The sequence below is a fragment of the Camelina sativa genome, chromosome 6, assembly GCF_030686135.1.
Source record: "Camelina sativa cultivar CO46 ecotype springtype chromosome 6, ASM3068613v1".
Lineage (NCBI taxonomy): Eukaryota > Viridiplantae > Streptophyta > Magnoliopsida > Brassicales > Brassicaceae > Camelina > Camelina sativa.
This window is the reverse complement of record NC_141885.1, coordinates 20371950-20386946: the sequence shown is the minus strand read 5'-3', so window position 1 is coordinate 20386946 and position 14997 is coordinate 20371950. Positions and strand designations below refer to the sequence as shown.

At 34.5% G+C, this 14997-nt stretch overlaps 2 protein-coding genes and 2 pseudogenes across 5 annotated transcripts; 3 read left to right on the top strand and 1 right to left on the bottom strand.

Annotated features, from left to right (window-relative positions):
• Nucleotides 1-145: 145 nt before the first annotated feature.
• Nucleotides 146-760, top strand: LOC104791844 (cytoplasmic tRNA 2-thiolation protein). The gene has a single exon (XM_010517833.3). It carries the CDS (start codon nt 280-282, stop codon nt 556-558), a length of 279 nt encoding a protein of 92 aa, XP_010516135.1. The 5' UTR covers nt 146-279; the 3' UTR covers nt 559-760.
• A 3007-nt stretch (nt 761-3767) lies between these two features.
• LOC104791843 (AT-hook motif nuclear-localized protein 15 pseudogene) lies at nt 3768-5998 on the top strand (annotated as a pseudogene). 3 transcript variants are annotated; one of them, XR_015559303.1, is made up of 2 exons: nt 3768-4035; nt 4491-5998. The product of XR_015559303.1 is annotated as an AT-hook motif nuclear-localized protein 15 pseudogene, transcript variant X3 (transcript). The 3 variants fall into 3 exon arrangements; XR_015559302.1 differs by having other exon boundaries at nt 3890-4123; XR_015559301.1 differs by having other exon boundaries at nt 3900-4315.
• A 3134-nt stretch (nt 5999-9132) lies between these two features.
• LOC104699146 (L-type lectin-domain containing receptor kinase S.4 pseudogene) lies at nt 9133-11248 on the top strand (annotated as a pseudogene).
• Nucleotides 11249-11303: 55 nt separating this feature from the next.
• Nucleotides 11304-13115, bottom strand: LOC147942849 (nuclear transport factor 2-like). Its single transcript, XM_087454062.1, has 4 exons — nt 12599-13115; nt 12234-12501; nt 12013-12152; nt 11304-11916 (listed from the first exon to the last, which is right to left on the bottom strand). The coding sequence occupies exons 1-3, from the start codon at nt 12827-12829 to the stop codon at nt 12040-12042; spliced, it is 612 nt and encodes a 203-aa protein (XP_087310188.1). The 5' UTR covers nt 12830-13115; the 3' UTR covers nt 11304-11916; nt 12013-12039.
• Between the last annotated feature and the right edge of the window lie 1882 nt (nt 13116-14997).

Sequence of the window (14997 nt, the reverse complement as noted above, 5' to 3'; positions counted from 1 at the left end):
CGAGTAATCAAATAGTTAAAAATCACAAATTATGTGATTATCCACATGTTCATGCGTTTAACAAAGGCCATGAAGAAAGGTACACAAACCAATCCATGTGACAAAAAAATCACACGTTAGGTGTGTATTTAAAATTTAGAACCATCACTTTCAACATCTTTGTATAAATAAGTCTCATCAAGAACATATATAACCCATGCCTCTATTTCCACATCAGAAGCAAAAGACAACAAAAAAACAGAGGATTTTTTTTTAATACAATAATATTATACGGTATATATGGATCTGGAAAATGGCAAGAAGAACAGTGAAGCGAGTGTGTTTCGAATGCCTCTTCATTACCCAAGATACTCTAAAGAAGATTACCAAGACATGCCAGAGTGGAAGCTCGACAGGGTTCTAGCAGATTACGGTTTGTCTACTTACGGTGACTTGGCTCACAAGCGAGACTTTGCTATTGGAGCTTTTCTCTGGATTTCGACTCGTAATCCAAAGCTTTATCAAGACAAGGCCATTAACTCCAAACTCAAGAAAGCTACAAAATCAGCTCATGCGTAAGGTTTTTACTACTACTACTACCTAAGTTAGGTGTTTGCAATAAAAAGTCTATGTTAATGCTTACAAAAATGATGTAATAAAGATAAACATGTAAATCAGGAGTTTCGTATAGCAATGTTTGGAAGCAGTTAATATCAGAGGTCAGAGATGTAGATAGTAGTTTATCGCCTTGTGATAACAATTTCAAAATCTTGTATCTTCATTCTCACTCGCCTGTTCGCTTCTGCTACTAATATAGACTATGGACTTAGAAAATCGCTCTTGAACAAACCAAAACAGAGAACTAGTTGAGGGTGTGGCAACAAACCACAAGGGCTGGGACTAGAATTGTATATCAAACTTCGAGACTAAAATTCTCTTAAAGATTCATTAGAACGAGTGCTTATTTTGTCTGGTCTAAATTTTCTTCAATATAACCAACCAGTTCAAAACTAGTTAATCCTCCTTATCTATTTGGAAACTTTTTTTTGTTAAAAAGGGGACAAAGTTTTTTGGGGTTGAGATAAACCTTAGGGCCCAAGAAGCAGCGCATACTCCACCAATGGATTTTGTTTTTTGTTGGCAACAAGAAACCCATCAATTAATTAAAGAAAAGTTTTTATTAAAAAAAAAATCCCCTTTATTTACGAAACGACGCTGATCTCTTTTAGCTTATTCGTTCATTTGTCTTCAACACCACACTAACAAGAATGAAGAAACTATCGTCTCCTTTTTTTTTTGTTAACGATTTTAAATGAAATATAAATAGTATTATTATTATATAGTTAACAAAGGGTTGTTGGAGCAAATCTTTCCCGAATCAATATATATACTTTTGCGGTTGATCATTGTGTTCGTTGCAGGTGATAGCGGTTGCTAGCGATTGGTACAAATCGCTTTAAATCGCTCCTAACCGTTTGAAATCACTGTTTCCCGTAACCCGTAAGCGTTTGCGATTGCAGACGATTGCGGTTAGATTTTTTTTTTTTAACTTAAAACAAATCAATGATAATGAAATATGTTTTCAAATATCTTCCACCTAATCATTTTATCCATTAAGAATGGGAGAAAGTGACCTATACAATTAAAGAGATTAGAAAATAAATAATTATACAAGAAAATAAGATTTCAATTAACAATAACCCAGAAAACTTGATACAAATTTAATGGCACATGGCACATAAGTTCAAAAATATAAATAAATATTATCTGTGAGAATATTAAAATAAATCATCAATGACTTTTCTCAACTCTCGCTTCAATATGAAATTTTTTGTTTTTTGAATAATTGTTTTAGTATTTTTAATGAATTATAATTATAAATCAAGTTTAATAATTTTTTTGGTATTTTAAAACATTTATATAATTATATATTACATTTATAATGTTTTAACAGCTATTACACATGCTGGTCAACCAGTCATAAAACTTCCGCAAACGCATCCATTTTAAAATGCTAAATCAGTAATTTAAAACGCTTAATAACGCTTGAAACCGCAACAACCCACTTCTGCAATCTCCCGCAAACGCAACAGCAAAGTCTGTGTTTGAACCAATCAGGCCGTAAGTGAAGACACAATCATATGAGATAAATCTTGTACGCTTGGTCATGTTGGGTTGCTGACTTTAGTTTCAATTTGGGTGGGACTATGGGAGTAGGAGCAACGATTTTTTCGTCGATGCAGTAAGATCATGAGAAAGACGAAGATGTTAGGTTCTCACTATTTTCAAAGGTAATATTATCGCAAATGCTAATTTATCAAATTCTGCATATTTCTATACGCTGAAAGGTAGTTATCAGTAGGGTTGCACACTATCACGTGTCATCTAAGACTTATTAGTTATTTTGTGTTCATGATCTTGAAGAAAACAGACTCATACAGTTATAACTTATGGTCTTGCTTCAATTCTACTGATGACTGAAGTTGAAAGAACACCGCAATAAGTCAAACAGAATAAAGAGAAGATATATATATATATATATATATATGTAGCATCTGAAGTGTGAACAAGTAGTTAATTACAATTTGACAAGGAAACCTGATCATTTTAAAGTCTCATGATGGCATTAATTGGTGTTGAAACTATATTCTAAACGGCATGTTACTATTTTGTGTAGATGAGTGGATGATTTCGGACTAAAGGCATTGAATCACAATAATATTACTGCTCAAGAGGTTTATTGTTAAGAACTCAAGATACCCAAACATTAACTACTAGCTGCTCAAGAGGTTTAGTACAGAATTGAAACTTTCTACCATGCATATATATGTCGTTTTATTTAAAACTGGTGAGGAAGGTAATACAGAAATGATAGACATATAGAGGTAGGTAATATAAATATAAATACAAGATGAGGCGACAAAAAGACATTAAATACAAATATAATGTAACGTTCCGTTCTAGTGGCCATTGGGGCCGGTGGTGTCCTCCTTTTCTTGATTCACTTCATTAAAGAAGTGAGACCACCAAATTCAATATTTCAAGAATTATTATTGTTCCTTTTTTGACATCAGACCTCATAATTTATTATTATAACTGGGTATGGTCGTATGGTCTGGTCAAACAAAATTGTATATACATACAATGAACTATAAAATTCCAATTTCTCAAGCGGGAAATGAAAATTTCAAGATGGTTTGATAATATCAAATTTATTTAATATCAAATCGTCGTCATCCCTCCTCAAATTCAATGTCTCAATAGCATATATTTTTCTTTCTTTCTGGAAATTGGGGTTATCCTTTAGCATTCAATAACAGATTAGTCAAATGTCACACTCTCTTTTCTTTTTTTGTTAAAACAAATGTCACACTCTCTCTCTTGCATATTATCCAAAACCATATGGGATTGAATTACAAAAGAATTAGAGACCTTAATTGGACCTTACGATATTTATTTCTATTTATAGTAACCATAATTAAACGTTACCACTTTTTTTTTTGTTGCTTTATAGTTTTTTTCTTTCTTTATTCGCCATTGCTATAGCTAGCTATTTCATCAATGATAAGTCATACGTAATTACGTACAACGTGCTTATAATTGATGAAATTCGAAAACAAGATCATTCGGCGTAAGTTGACAATGTTTATTATATACACTATAGGTCTATAGCTGCCTAAATTAAAAGTCTCTTGTCTTTTAGATTTTCCTCGAGTCAACTTTTTTTTATTTTTGGGTTTCTAAGTTGATTTTTTTTCACCATTATCAAACTAAAAAAAGAAAAAAAGAAGACAACTTGGTTAACCATATCAGAACCAAGAAATTGACAACTGATGTAAGAAGTGGGGGGGGTAGTGAAGTAATTCCAGAAAGGGTCCACAAAAGTGAGCAATAGAAGAGACAGGCGTCTAGAGAAGCTCGCTCAAACTTTTGCACGAACACCTAAAAGTTCAATGGTCCAAAAGGACGGCTCTGGTCGAGAGATAGAAGAGGAGAAGAGAGAGGACCGCTTCAGAGACCCGTTATCACGAAAGATCAAATCATAATCCCCTTATCGTACGCCTCCCATCAGAGTCCTTTTTTTTTTTTAACGTACGCACACGCTCCCAATATATTTTCCCAAAGTACAAAGTAGAAAGAGACGGTAATAAGACTTCTCACACGACTTTCAAAGTACAAAAATCTCTGCCTGAAAATTTTAAAACCTTTTGTTTTGTTTGGTCTCTCTCTTCCCCTCTTCTCCTTCTTCTTCTTTTTTTTTTTTTTTTTTTTTTAACCCTTTTCTTCTCACTCGCTAGCAAAAAAACAGACAAAGAACTTCCTTTTTATGATAAAGGTAATATTTTTATTCCATGGGAATATAAAAGTTAAGATTTTTGGGATTTCTTTTTTTTGTTTTTCCCTATTTGATCTTTGCTCTCTTTGCTTTTAGGAAATTTTCTATTTTGCGTTTTTTTCTTGTTCTTGTAGATCTGATTCTTTTTTCTTTTCTCTCTCTCTCTCTTTCTCAGGTATGATGATAGCAAACAAATGATACACCCATGTCTTGTGTGTCTGCTTCATGCAACATGTTGGTTTGGATTTGGTTAATCTAAAGTTCTCTTTTTTTTTTTTGAAGATAAGGTTTTCGGATTCTCTTCCTGTCTTGTAATAGTTTCTTGTCGGAGAGCCCATCAAAAAAAATAAAAATAAAAAGCTTTTTTTTTTTTTTACTGGAGAAGAAAAGGAAAAAAATCAATGGCGAATCCTTGGTGGGTAGGGAATGTTGCAATCGGTGGAGTTGAGAGTCCAGTGACTTCATCAGCTCCTTCTTTACACCACAGAAACAGTAACAACAACAACAACAACACACCGACTATGACCCGTTCGGATCCAAGATTGGACCACGACTTCACCAGTGGAAGCCCTAATAATACTCAGACTCAGAGCCAAGAAGAGCAGACTAGCCGTGACGAGCAACCCGCTGTTGACCCTGGATCTGGATCCGGTTCTACGGGTCGGCGTCCTAGAGGTAGACCTCCTGGTTCCAAGAACAAACCAAAGAGTCCGGTCGTTGTCACCAAAGAAAGCCCTAACTCTCTTCAGAGCCATGTTCTTGAGATCGCTACTGGCGCTGACGTGGCGGAAAGCTTAAACGCCTTTGCTCGTAGACGCGGCCGTGGGGTTTCTGTGCTGAGCGGCAGTGGTTTGGTCACTAATGTTACTCTGCGTCAGCCTGCTGCTTCTGGTGGAGTTGTGAGCTTGCGTGGTCAGTTTGAGATCTTGTCTATGTGTGGTGCTTTTCTTCCTACTTCTGGTTCTCCTGCTGCAGCCGCTGGTTTAACCATTTACTTAGCTGGAGCTCAAGGTCAAGTCGTGGGAGGAGGTGTCGCTGGGCCGCTTATCGCCTCTGGGCCTGTTATTGTGATAGCTGCTACGTTTTGCAATGCCACTTACGAGAGGTTACCGATTGAAGATGAACAACAACAACAACAACAACAACAACAACAACAAGAGCAGCAACTACAGCTAGAAGATGTGAAGAAGCAGAAGGTGAAGGAGGATGATGATAACGAGAGTGGGAATGATGGAAACGAAGGACCGATGCAGCCTCCCATGTATAATATGCCTCCTAATTTTATACCAAATGGTCACCAAATGGCTCAACACGACGTGTTTTGGGGTGCTGCTCCGCCTCGTGCTCCTCCTTCATATTGATGATAGTTTAGTTAGGCGGTGGTTGGGTTGGCACGTTTGGAAGGATTATATTTTCCATTAGGATGGTTAGGCTTTTGTTTATTAAAGCTATCAAGTATCTTTTTTTCACGGGTGGTCGGACTTTTAGCTAGTGTTTGTTGGTTTGTTTTGTGACGGCTTTTACTGGTTTTTCTGACTTGACTATTTTGATCGCGGATAGCTTTTGTATGAAGGTGAAATTGATTGTAGAATCGTCTTTAAAATTTGATGTTGGAAAAACCAAAGCAAATGGTGTGTGTGTGTGTTTCTGCAATGGAAGCAATTACGACTATCATTGTTTTAATGTTGTTGGTAAGTGTGATTCTTTTCGATATATCTTGCTGTTTGTTAATCGTTTGTAAGTTATATATCTTGCTCTCCGATTATATTTAGCTTACTTTAGGTATTTAGTTTTTTTTCTTGAGCTTGTAATGCGGTTAAGAGTTATCAAGGGAGGGTTTCACTTGCAGACAGATATCGATACTCATATGTGGCATCTAGTGAGTGTATATGGTTCATTTTGAATCTTAGGTGCTTTTGACATAAGACTAGAGAGCATACAAATCGGGTTATTGGCTAATGTTGATGAAGTTTTATGTGTGTGGATATACTTGTTTTCTCATATTCATGTTGTGTTTACTTTTCTAGTCAGAGTTACGTTGTTTGTTAGCTGATGGATTTCAACAAAGTTTCATTTCTTTGGTTTTATGGTTTTGGTCCCAAATAAGCATATGATTGATCAGAATTGTATCTTTTCCCAAAATGTTTGGGTTTTTGGCATTGTCTTTAGTCTTAACTATTCCTTTTATGTATATAAAAAACATGAGTACGGTAGATTTGGTCCCAACAAGACTAATCTCCGTAGCAATTTTGTATTTTAACGGCTAAAATACAAAGTTGTAACCTTTTAACTTCTTAGATAATGTTTACGAGTAGGGCTTAGAACATACTAGTGTTTTATCATGCAAATTGTGAAATGTGTTTTTGTATTTATATGAAAAACGCATTTTCACATCTGAATTATGTGCAGTGATGGCAGCCAATACTAAATGGATGTGTTAAGTGTTAAAACATTTAATCTAAATTTTTATTTCTCCTGTCACCTTAGTATTATAGTACTAATATGATCGATCACGCACATTGCAAAGGATTGAAGGTTGAGTAGTGTAACTTGTGCAACTAAATTTTTGTACTTACATGCATACAGTAATAAGCAAAACCGAGTGCTACATTTTTGGTTCAGTTCTAAGAAACACATCATACACATGTATATTGGATTAGAGCCAAACTTCTTGGATTTTGGTTTGATTAGAAACACATCATACACATGTATTTTGTTCGGATTTAGCTTCTGATTTTGGCCAATACAGTCAGAAGTTTACTGAGCCAATTTCGAGTTCGACCGACACAAATCTCCACTATATACAGTATGTGCGTTTCTTTTTCAGTCATGCAATAATATTCACGTTTGACGTTTGATAATGCTAATTGCAAAATTACATATTTTTCTTACAACATCCATATTTAATTTCACATTTTTCACGACATACACCTAAAATGTAACTAGATATGAAAATTATGAATAAACACAATAATTATATTTGGCATGTTCCTACTACTCTTATTATTCGTCTTTATTCCATCATATTACTATTTCATTTTCAGTGATCACCAGTCACCACAATCAACGTGAATCGTGTTCCATTTTCGATAGTTCTATTAACTTTTAACTGCTTTTATTCAGCAAACACATTTTTCTTGAACGACCTTTATCTTTAATTTAGCTATTAATCTGTCCGAAACGTAGACTAAATTATCCCATCTTTTGTTATTTTCAAGATCTTCTCTAACTAATTAATTGACTTCTTTTTCCCTATCCAAGAACAATTCTTCTTACTTCATCTTTCTGAAAGGTAACTTCTTCCAATCTAATAATTTTCAATGTCAAGTGGGTCATTTACACGATTCACACTATATAAAAACCCGCGTCATGACGATACTTTAGAATATATATATATATTTTTTTGGACAAAACGATACTTTAGAATATTTTAATAGATGAATTTTATCGCATGGTGAAAGTATATAAAGTTATTTTCTTGGTTTTAGTTTTAGTACTTTTGCCAAGACATCGTCATCGGTGCCGAGCCACGTTACTGGAATAGTGTCCAGAGTCCAGACTGTATGCTTTCTAGTTACCCAACAACATTGTGTGCGTATAGTTTAGCTCTATTGAATACGTCGACTATAATAAGGATATACCTTCCTCCCATAGTTACTAATTTAGTACTATTAATTAAGAAAGGACTAACTGACGAATGTATTTTTCTGATATGAGTTGTTTAATCTTACTAATTTATGTTGTTTTTCAGTCATTTACTATTTGATGCCTACTCTTACGCTTAATTTGAATACACGACTAACTATTAAGAAAATCTTATAGATCAACGGAATTGTATCGTATCTATCTACCAACGAATAAACCACATATATAGACTAGATTAATTTATACTAGTGGCCTAGATATGTCACCATATAAAAGGTTAATCGATGGAAAATAGGTTCAAGTGCACTTAAACAATTTTTGTAATGTGCTTTATTACCTTTACATATGCGTTCGCAATTTGCATGTAATGATAGAACAATGTAAATACACACTGTTTAGTACTTAAAATGCTATATAATCATTCTCTTCATCTTCATGTATTGTTTGGATTTACTCACTTACATATAAAGTTATAAACTATCAAACAATTACTCTATATACGAAAAACAAAAAAAAGAAAAACAAAAAAAAAAACAAGATATGTACTCTAGTTTTGTATTAATCTCGTCGCTAATTCAAACTCACCGCATGATACATCATGTTGAATGGTGAAATTAAAAAAAATAGTCCAAATTTCAAGTATGATAATAAAAACTTTTTTGGGGGTCAGATTTTATTAAGAAATGTAGTCAGGCGTGTCATTTAACGTTTTAAACCGTTAAACATCAGTTTAAAATCATGAAACATGGAACGAACCCCGATATCCTCTAGTAATACAGTTTTTTTTTTTTTGAATAATCTAGTAATACAGTTGTATCCGTCAGAAGAAAAGGTTAAGAAATTCATAAGTCAAAAATCTTACTACAATTTATACGCACTTGCTCATCGATTAAACTAATCAGTACCGACGATCTCGATTGATAGCAACAACATCGGAACCCAAAAGGAAATGGTACTAACCTCGTTTAATCGTATTTTAATGTTAATATTATAAAGTTTCACCTGTCTAGAAATAATCACATGTTCCTCAATCACCAACATCATTCTCAGCATCACATGCTTTCATAATCTTCACAATCTTCTTAACCTCTACTCCTACTGGATCGTATGTTAGAACTATAACCCTAATATCTTATTAATATATATACTTCTCTCCCAAGAAACAATTCTTGATGGCTCAGACGACCTTTGTTTTCGTCTGGTTACTACTCCTCTTCTTCTTCTCACACTTAGTTTCATCTCTACCTCAAGACTTCTCCTTCGTTGGATTTAAAAAAGCCTCAGAGAATATAGTCATAACCGGAGTTGCAGAGATCGCCGACACTGGAGCCATCAGGCTCACAACAGACACACAACGCGTGATCGGTCACGCTTTCTACTCTTTACCAATCCGGTTCAAGCCACTCGGTGTTAACCGAGCTCAGTCTTTCTCCACGTCTTTTGCAATCGCCATGGTTCCAGAGTTTGTTACTCTTGGAGGCCACGGACTTGCTTTCGCCATTGCTCCATCTCCAGATCTCAAAGGTTCTCTTCCTAGCCAGTACTTAGGCCTTTTGAATTCAAGCAGATATAACTTCTCGAGCCACTTCTTCGCTGTGGAATTCGATACTGTCAGGGATTTGGAGTTTGAAGACATCAATGATAACCATGTTGGAATCGATATAAACAGTATGGAGTCAAGTACTTCAACTCCCGCTGGATATTTTCTTGCTAATTCAACCAAAAAAGAGCTTTTCCTGGATGGTGGTAGAGTGATTCAAGCTTGGATTGATTACGATTCAAACAAGAAAAGGTTAGATGTTAAACTTTCTCCATTCTCGGAGAAACCAAAGTTGTCTCTTCTCTCTTACGATGTTGATCTGTCCTCTGTTTTGGGAGATGAAATGTATGTTGGCTTCTCTGCTTCTACCGGTTTGCTAGCTAGTTCGCATTACATCTTAGGTTGGAACTTTAACATGAGTGGAGAAGCATTGTCTCTCTCTTTGCCATCTCTCCCTCGGATTCCTAGTTCAATCAAGAAGAAGAAGAACACTGGTTTGATCCTTGGAGTATCTCTCATGTGTTCCCTTTTGATCATCGCAGTTCTTGTCGCTGCATCGGTGTTCATAGTAAAAAAGGCGAAAGATGAAGACAGAGTTGAAGAGTGGGAGCTTGATTTTGGTCCGCATAGATTTTGTTATAGAGAGCTCAAGAAAGCTACTAATGGTTTTGGCGACAAGGAGCTTCTAGGGTCTGGAGGATTTGGTAAAGTATACAAAGGAAAGCTTCCTGGTTCAGAAGAGTTTGTAGCCGTCAAGAGAATCTCTCACGAATCAAGACAAGGTGTACGAGAGTTCATGTCAGAGGTCTCGAGCATTGGTCATCTCCGGCATAGGAATCTTGTTCAGTTGCTCGGTTGGTGTCGAAGGCGGGATGATTTGCTTCTTGTCTATGATTTCATGCCTAATGGAAGCTTAGACATGTACTTGTTCGACGAAAACCCTAAAGTTATCTTGACTTGGAAGCAAAGATTCAAAATCATAAAAGGGGTTGCTTCTGGTTTACTCTACCTACATGAAGGATGGGAACAAACAGTCATTCACCGAGACATTAAAGCCGCCAACGTTTTGTTAGACGGTGAAATGAACGGGCGGGTGGGAGATTTCGGTCTAGCTAAGTTATATGAGCATGGATCGAACCCAGGAACCACAAGGGTGGTTGGTACATTTGGTTACTTAGCACCAGAACTCACAAAATCCGGGAAACTGACAACAAGTACAGATGTTTACGCGTTTGGAGCGGTTTTGTTAGAAGTAGCTTGCGGAAGAAGACCGATAGAAACAAGTGCATTACCGGAAGAGCTTGTTATGGTTGATTGGGTTTGGTCAAGGTGGCAAAGCGGAGACATTAGAGATGTTGTAGACAGGAGACTCAACGGTGAGTTTGATGAAGAGGAAGTGGTTATGGTGATCAAATTAGGCCTTCTATGTTCAAACAATTCCCCCGAGGTTCGACCTACAATGAGACAAGTGGTTATGTATCTCGAAAAGCAGTTTCCGTCGCCTGAAGTTGTCCCTGCACCAGATTTCTTAGATGCAAATGATAGTATGTGTCTTGATGAGGGAAGTGGTAATGCAGGCGAGTTTGAGGATTTTGTGGATTCAGCTACGTTTTATAGCGGGCCGAATGAAACTACTACTTCATCCATATTCTCCTTCTCCGGTAAAACTAGAACTGATCCAAGATAACGTTTTGTTAACGTTTTCAAGCAAAATATTCTACAATGTAAACAAGTAATCTGAATTATGTTAAAATGTAATATATTTTATCATCTGCTGTTTTTCAAGTTAACTACGTTATGCTGTTTTTGTTTTTGGGATAGAATTCTTGCATTTAAGTTAAAAAGTTGCAAGATAGCTTACATTATAAATTTTACAATATTTGCCCATATGTTGGAACAGAGAATAAAGAAGCTACCATGAAGAAGAAAGTTGTAAAGCTAAAATAAAAAAGAGCAAAAACGTAAACCATTGTATTCATTAATTTCTGAAAGGAAAAAAAAAGACTACTGACACAACAACAACACTAGCAATAAACCATCAGCATAGGTGTTATAAGTTTTGTGTGTCTATGTTATTAAAATAAGAGAGTAACTTCCCATTCTTTACCATAAAGTAGGGAAGCTCCACATCAGCTCTGGTTTTTGAAGCAGAGTGGCTCGAGGTTTCAAGTGTGTCTTGAGGAGTAACATCAACATAACGGAGAATGTCATTGAAGATAACATAAGACCCTTTTTGACAACCTGCCACATAGAAAAATTGCAAAAACTTCCTCTCTGTCTTGTCGTCTAGAGTCACGGAACCGCAAACCATGATAAACATTCTATCTTTAAAAGATCTGCAAATCTGGTAATCCAAACTATTCAGTACAAAGTTAGAAGCTCTCTTATGCTCATTAGCGACCCTCTTGTTGATGGCCTGCAACAAAAAATTGTAAACTTATATTCCATCAAAAACTGTTTCAAAATTTTTCTAGAAATACATTGGAATAGGATCCGAGCTTTTGCAACTTACATCAAGGCCTGGCATATCAACCATTGTTCAACCAGACGTCGAAGTCGGTCTGCTCGTAACACTTTCATTGACATACATCAAACCAACTTCTTCACGCATAGGCAACTCGTAATAAACTTTGACAAATCCAGCTGCAAATTCTGCATATATAGTCACACCAAAACTAATAAAGTTTTGTAACTTTTTATATTGAATCAAACACAACTTATATAGCTATTTACCGGATTCAAGAACGGAAGGTATCGCTGGTATTGAGTCAACATAGCGGAGGATATCATTGACGATAGCATAAGACCTATCTTGACGACGTGCTAGATACAAAGATTGAACAAATCGCCTCCTCAGTTGTTTGTCTTTACAAGTCAAGAAACCAGTAACCATGGTAAACACACCATCTTCAGAACTAGGATTGCAACTCTGAGCGGCGAAACTCATCACATTAATCGAAGCACCTTCATAGTCGCAGGAAACTATTTGCTCCTGAATTGCCTACATAATCAAGATCAACAATCTTTTTGTTTCAGCACAAACATGCATCAAACAAACAAAAAAAAAAACAGAAACTAAGAGAAATTTTGTATTTTACCTCAGGCGATGTGAAAGACATCATTGTACCATCGGGACCAGGTCTACTCATAACACTGTCGTCGGCATACCACATCATGTGAACTACGTCGGGATAAACTCCTAGGTTGAGGAAGTAAGATTGGAGAAAGCAATTGGCTAACGCTTCGGAAGTATTTAAATTCATGAAGTGAGATTGAATAAAGCCATTCGCTGACAATACTGACGGATCAACTTCTTTCATGGAATCCATATGATCTGCACTCGGAAGCCCTAAGAAAAGTCGAAGAAGGAATACCAAAAACAAAACAAAAAAAAACAAACCCTAGATTTTAGATATATCAAAATCTAACTCTCCGGAACAAACGTATCTCGTGAATTGGATCAAGTCTCTCTCTTGCTTGATCAATCGCTGCTGATTGAGAAATTTAAGGAATCACTGGAGGCGGCAGTTGTGAGACGGTTTATAAATTTGGAAACCTACACGTTTCGATTCAACTTCTTTATTTATGGATCAGTTTTTTAATTATATTAAATATTTTAAAAATAAATTATTAAATCGAATTATATACGGAGAGGAAATTACAAGGATGAAAAATAAACCTTCTTGAAAAACATAGCTTTCTTGATTTCATGACAAGATATAGATGATCATCTTTTGGGGAATAATGTTTTATAGTCGAGTAATTATGTTACTAATTCATGTAAATGAATACTACGTGTACATACGGAAACAGATTCTAATTAATTGTCATATAAATTTATTAATTTTGTCAAAATCTTGTTGTAATGGTAAACCGTCTAGACTTAGAATAAAAGTATGAAAAACGTATAGTGATGAAGGAATTTGAGCCGAGACGGAAACCCCTAAATTATATAAGACGGATACATTTGTCGAGTGACCAAATTTGAAATTTAGGTTGTTTTCTATGACTACAAAAAACGTTGGAATTGGTAATCCAACATTTGCCAGGATGGTAAAAAAAAATTAGCAATTGAAGCAATTACGTATATTTTTGTTTTTTCCCTCAAAAAATTATGTGGTAGAATTAATGCACAACACCTAGGTCCTAGGTTGGTTGGTACCTAATCAAAAATTAATGAATAACCAAACGTCTTGGCAATGTACATCTATGATCTATGAATGAGAATTATCCAAATTTATCTAGACTAATTTCTTTGTTCTGTTTCCTTCAGAACAATCTTTTATAATTGACTAGAATTTGTAATTTAAAATATTTCTTATCAATTGAAATTGTTGAGCTCAATATAATCATTCCAACTTTTGAATATAAATATATAACTTACTTTACATAGTAATATACAACATATATATTTATTAAGATAATATTTCTTTGTTATATCTATTTGCGATTTTACGTGGGATTTTAGTTAAATTTTTTATCAATAAGAATCATTGAATATGAATATAATTTGAAGATTAAAAGATAATTATATACAAATATCGTACTTATTTTACTAATCTATATATAACATATATTGTCTAGTGTCGCAATAATATTGTCGACAATCTTCTGACCTTTTATGTTTAAAAGAGTTCATCCCATATTCATATCCTATGAAAACATAATTTTAAAAGTTCTAACGTCAATGTCGATCGTTGACCTAATTATAGAGACCATTTAAACATATCGATATCCTACATTAAATGCGAATATACAAAGTTTCATGAACAGTTTTACTCCTATGTCACTACAATAAGGTTGTCCAAATGCATCATCTGCCATTATAAAATTTTAGACTAAGTCAAGAATGCTTAAATGATGAAACATTTAAACCCCACAATGAATATCTATTCACTAATCTCATATGTTATTTGCATATGTTAATTTTTTGATGCAACCCAGCTTCGTCTTTTGATAATATTTATATATATATATATTATATCTGTTATATATGTTTTATATCATGTTATAAAATTGTAACTCCAGTTTATAATATACCTTATGAGATATGCTACACAAATCACATGCCACTTTTTGTAACGACTTGCATATCATTTTGTCTATATTTCCTAACCACTGATTTTGTTTTTTTAGATAGATTATTTTTTTCAAAATTCTTTTTCATAGTTTTCCCAAAAAAAAAGTGTCCCCCTTACAATGTATTTGTTTTAGATCAAAACTTTTAAGTTAAGTTAAGTTAAGTTAAGTAATTAATCTTTTCTTTCTTATAAATAAAATTTAATAATAAATCTTTATGGTATATGTTTCTTAGAAACTAATGTTTCACTTCAATTTTATATTCATGTTTAGATTTTTATAAATACAATTACATAACTTGTTTTTTTACTCCACCATGCATTAAAATCTTACTTACATTCTAAAACTCATTAACCCATTCTAAATTTTGGAATATAATCATTCTTTGGTTATAATTTTAATAATAACATTATTACTA

What these genes read in the sequence shown, in the direction of transcription:
- LOC104791844 (XM_010517833.3), top strand. Translation starts at nt 280, where the DNA reads ATGGATCTGGAAAATGGCAAGAAGAACAGTGAAGCGAGTGTGTTTCGA.
- LOC147942849 (XM_087454062.1), bottom strand. Translation starts at nt 12,829, where the DNA reads ATGGATTCCATGAAAGAAGTTGATCCGTCAGTATTGTCAGCGAATGGC. An exon ending in TGTCTTTCACATCGCCTGAG is followed by an intron (nt 12,502 to 12,598) that starts GTAAAATACAAA and finishes TTGATTATGTAG; the next exon opens with GCAATTCAGGAGCAAATAGT. An exon ending in ACCTTCCGTTCTTGAATCCG is followed by an intron (nt 12,153 to 12,233) that starts GTAAATAGCTAT and finishes CTATATATGCAG; the next exon opens with AATTTGCAGCTGGATTTGTC.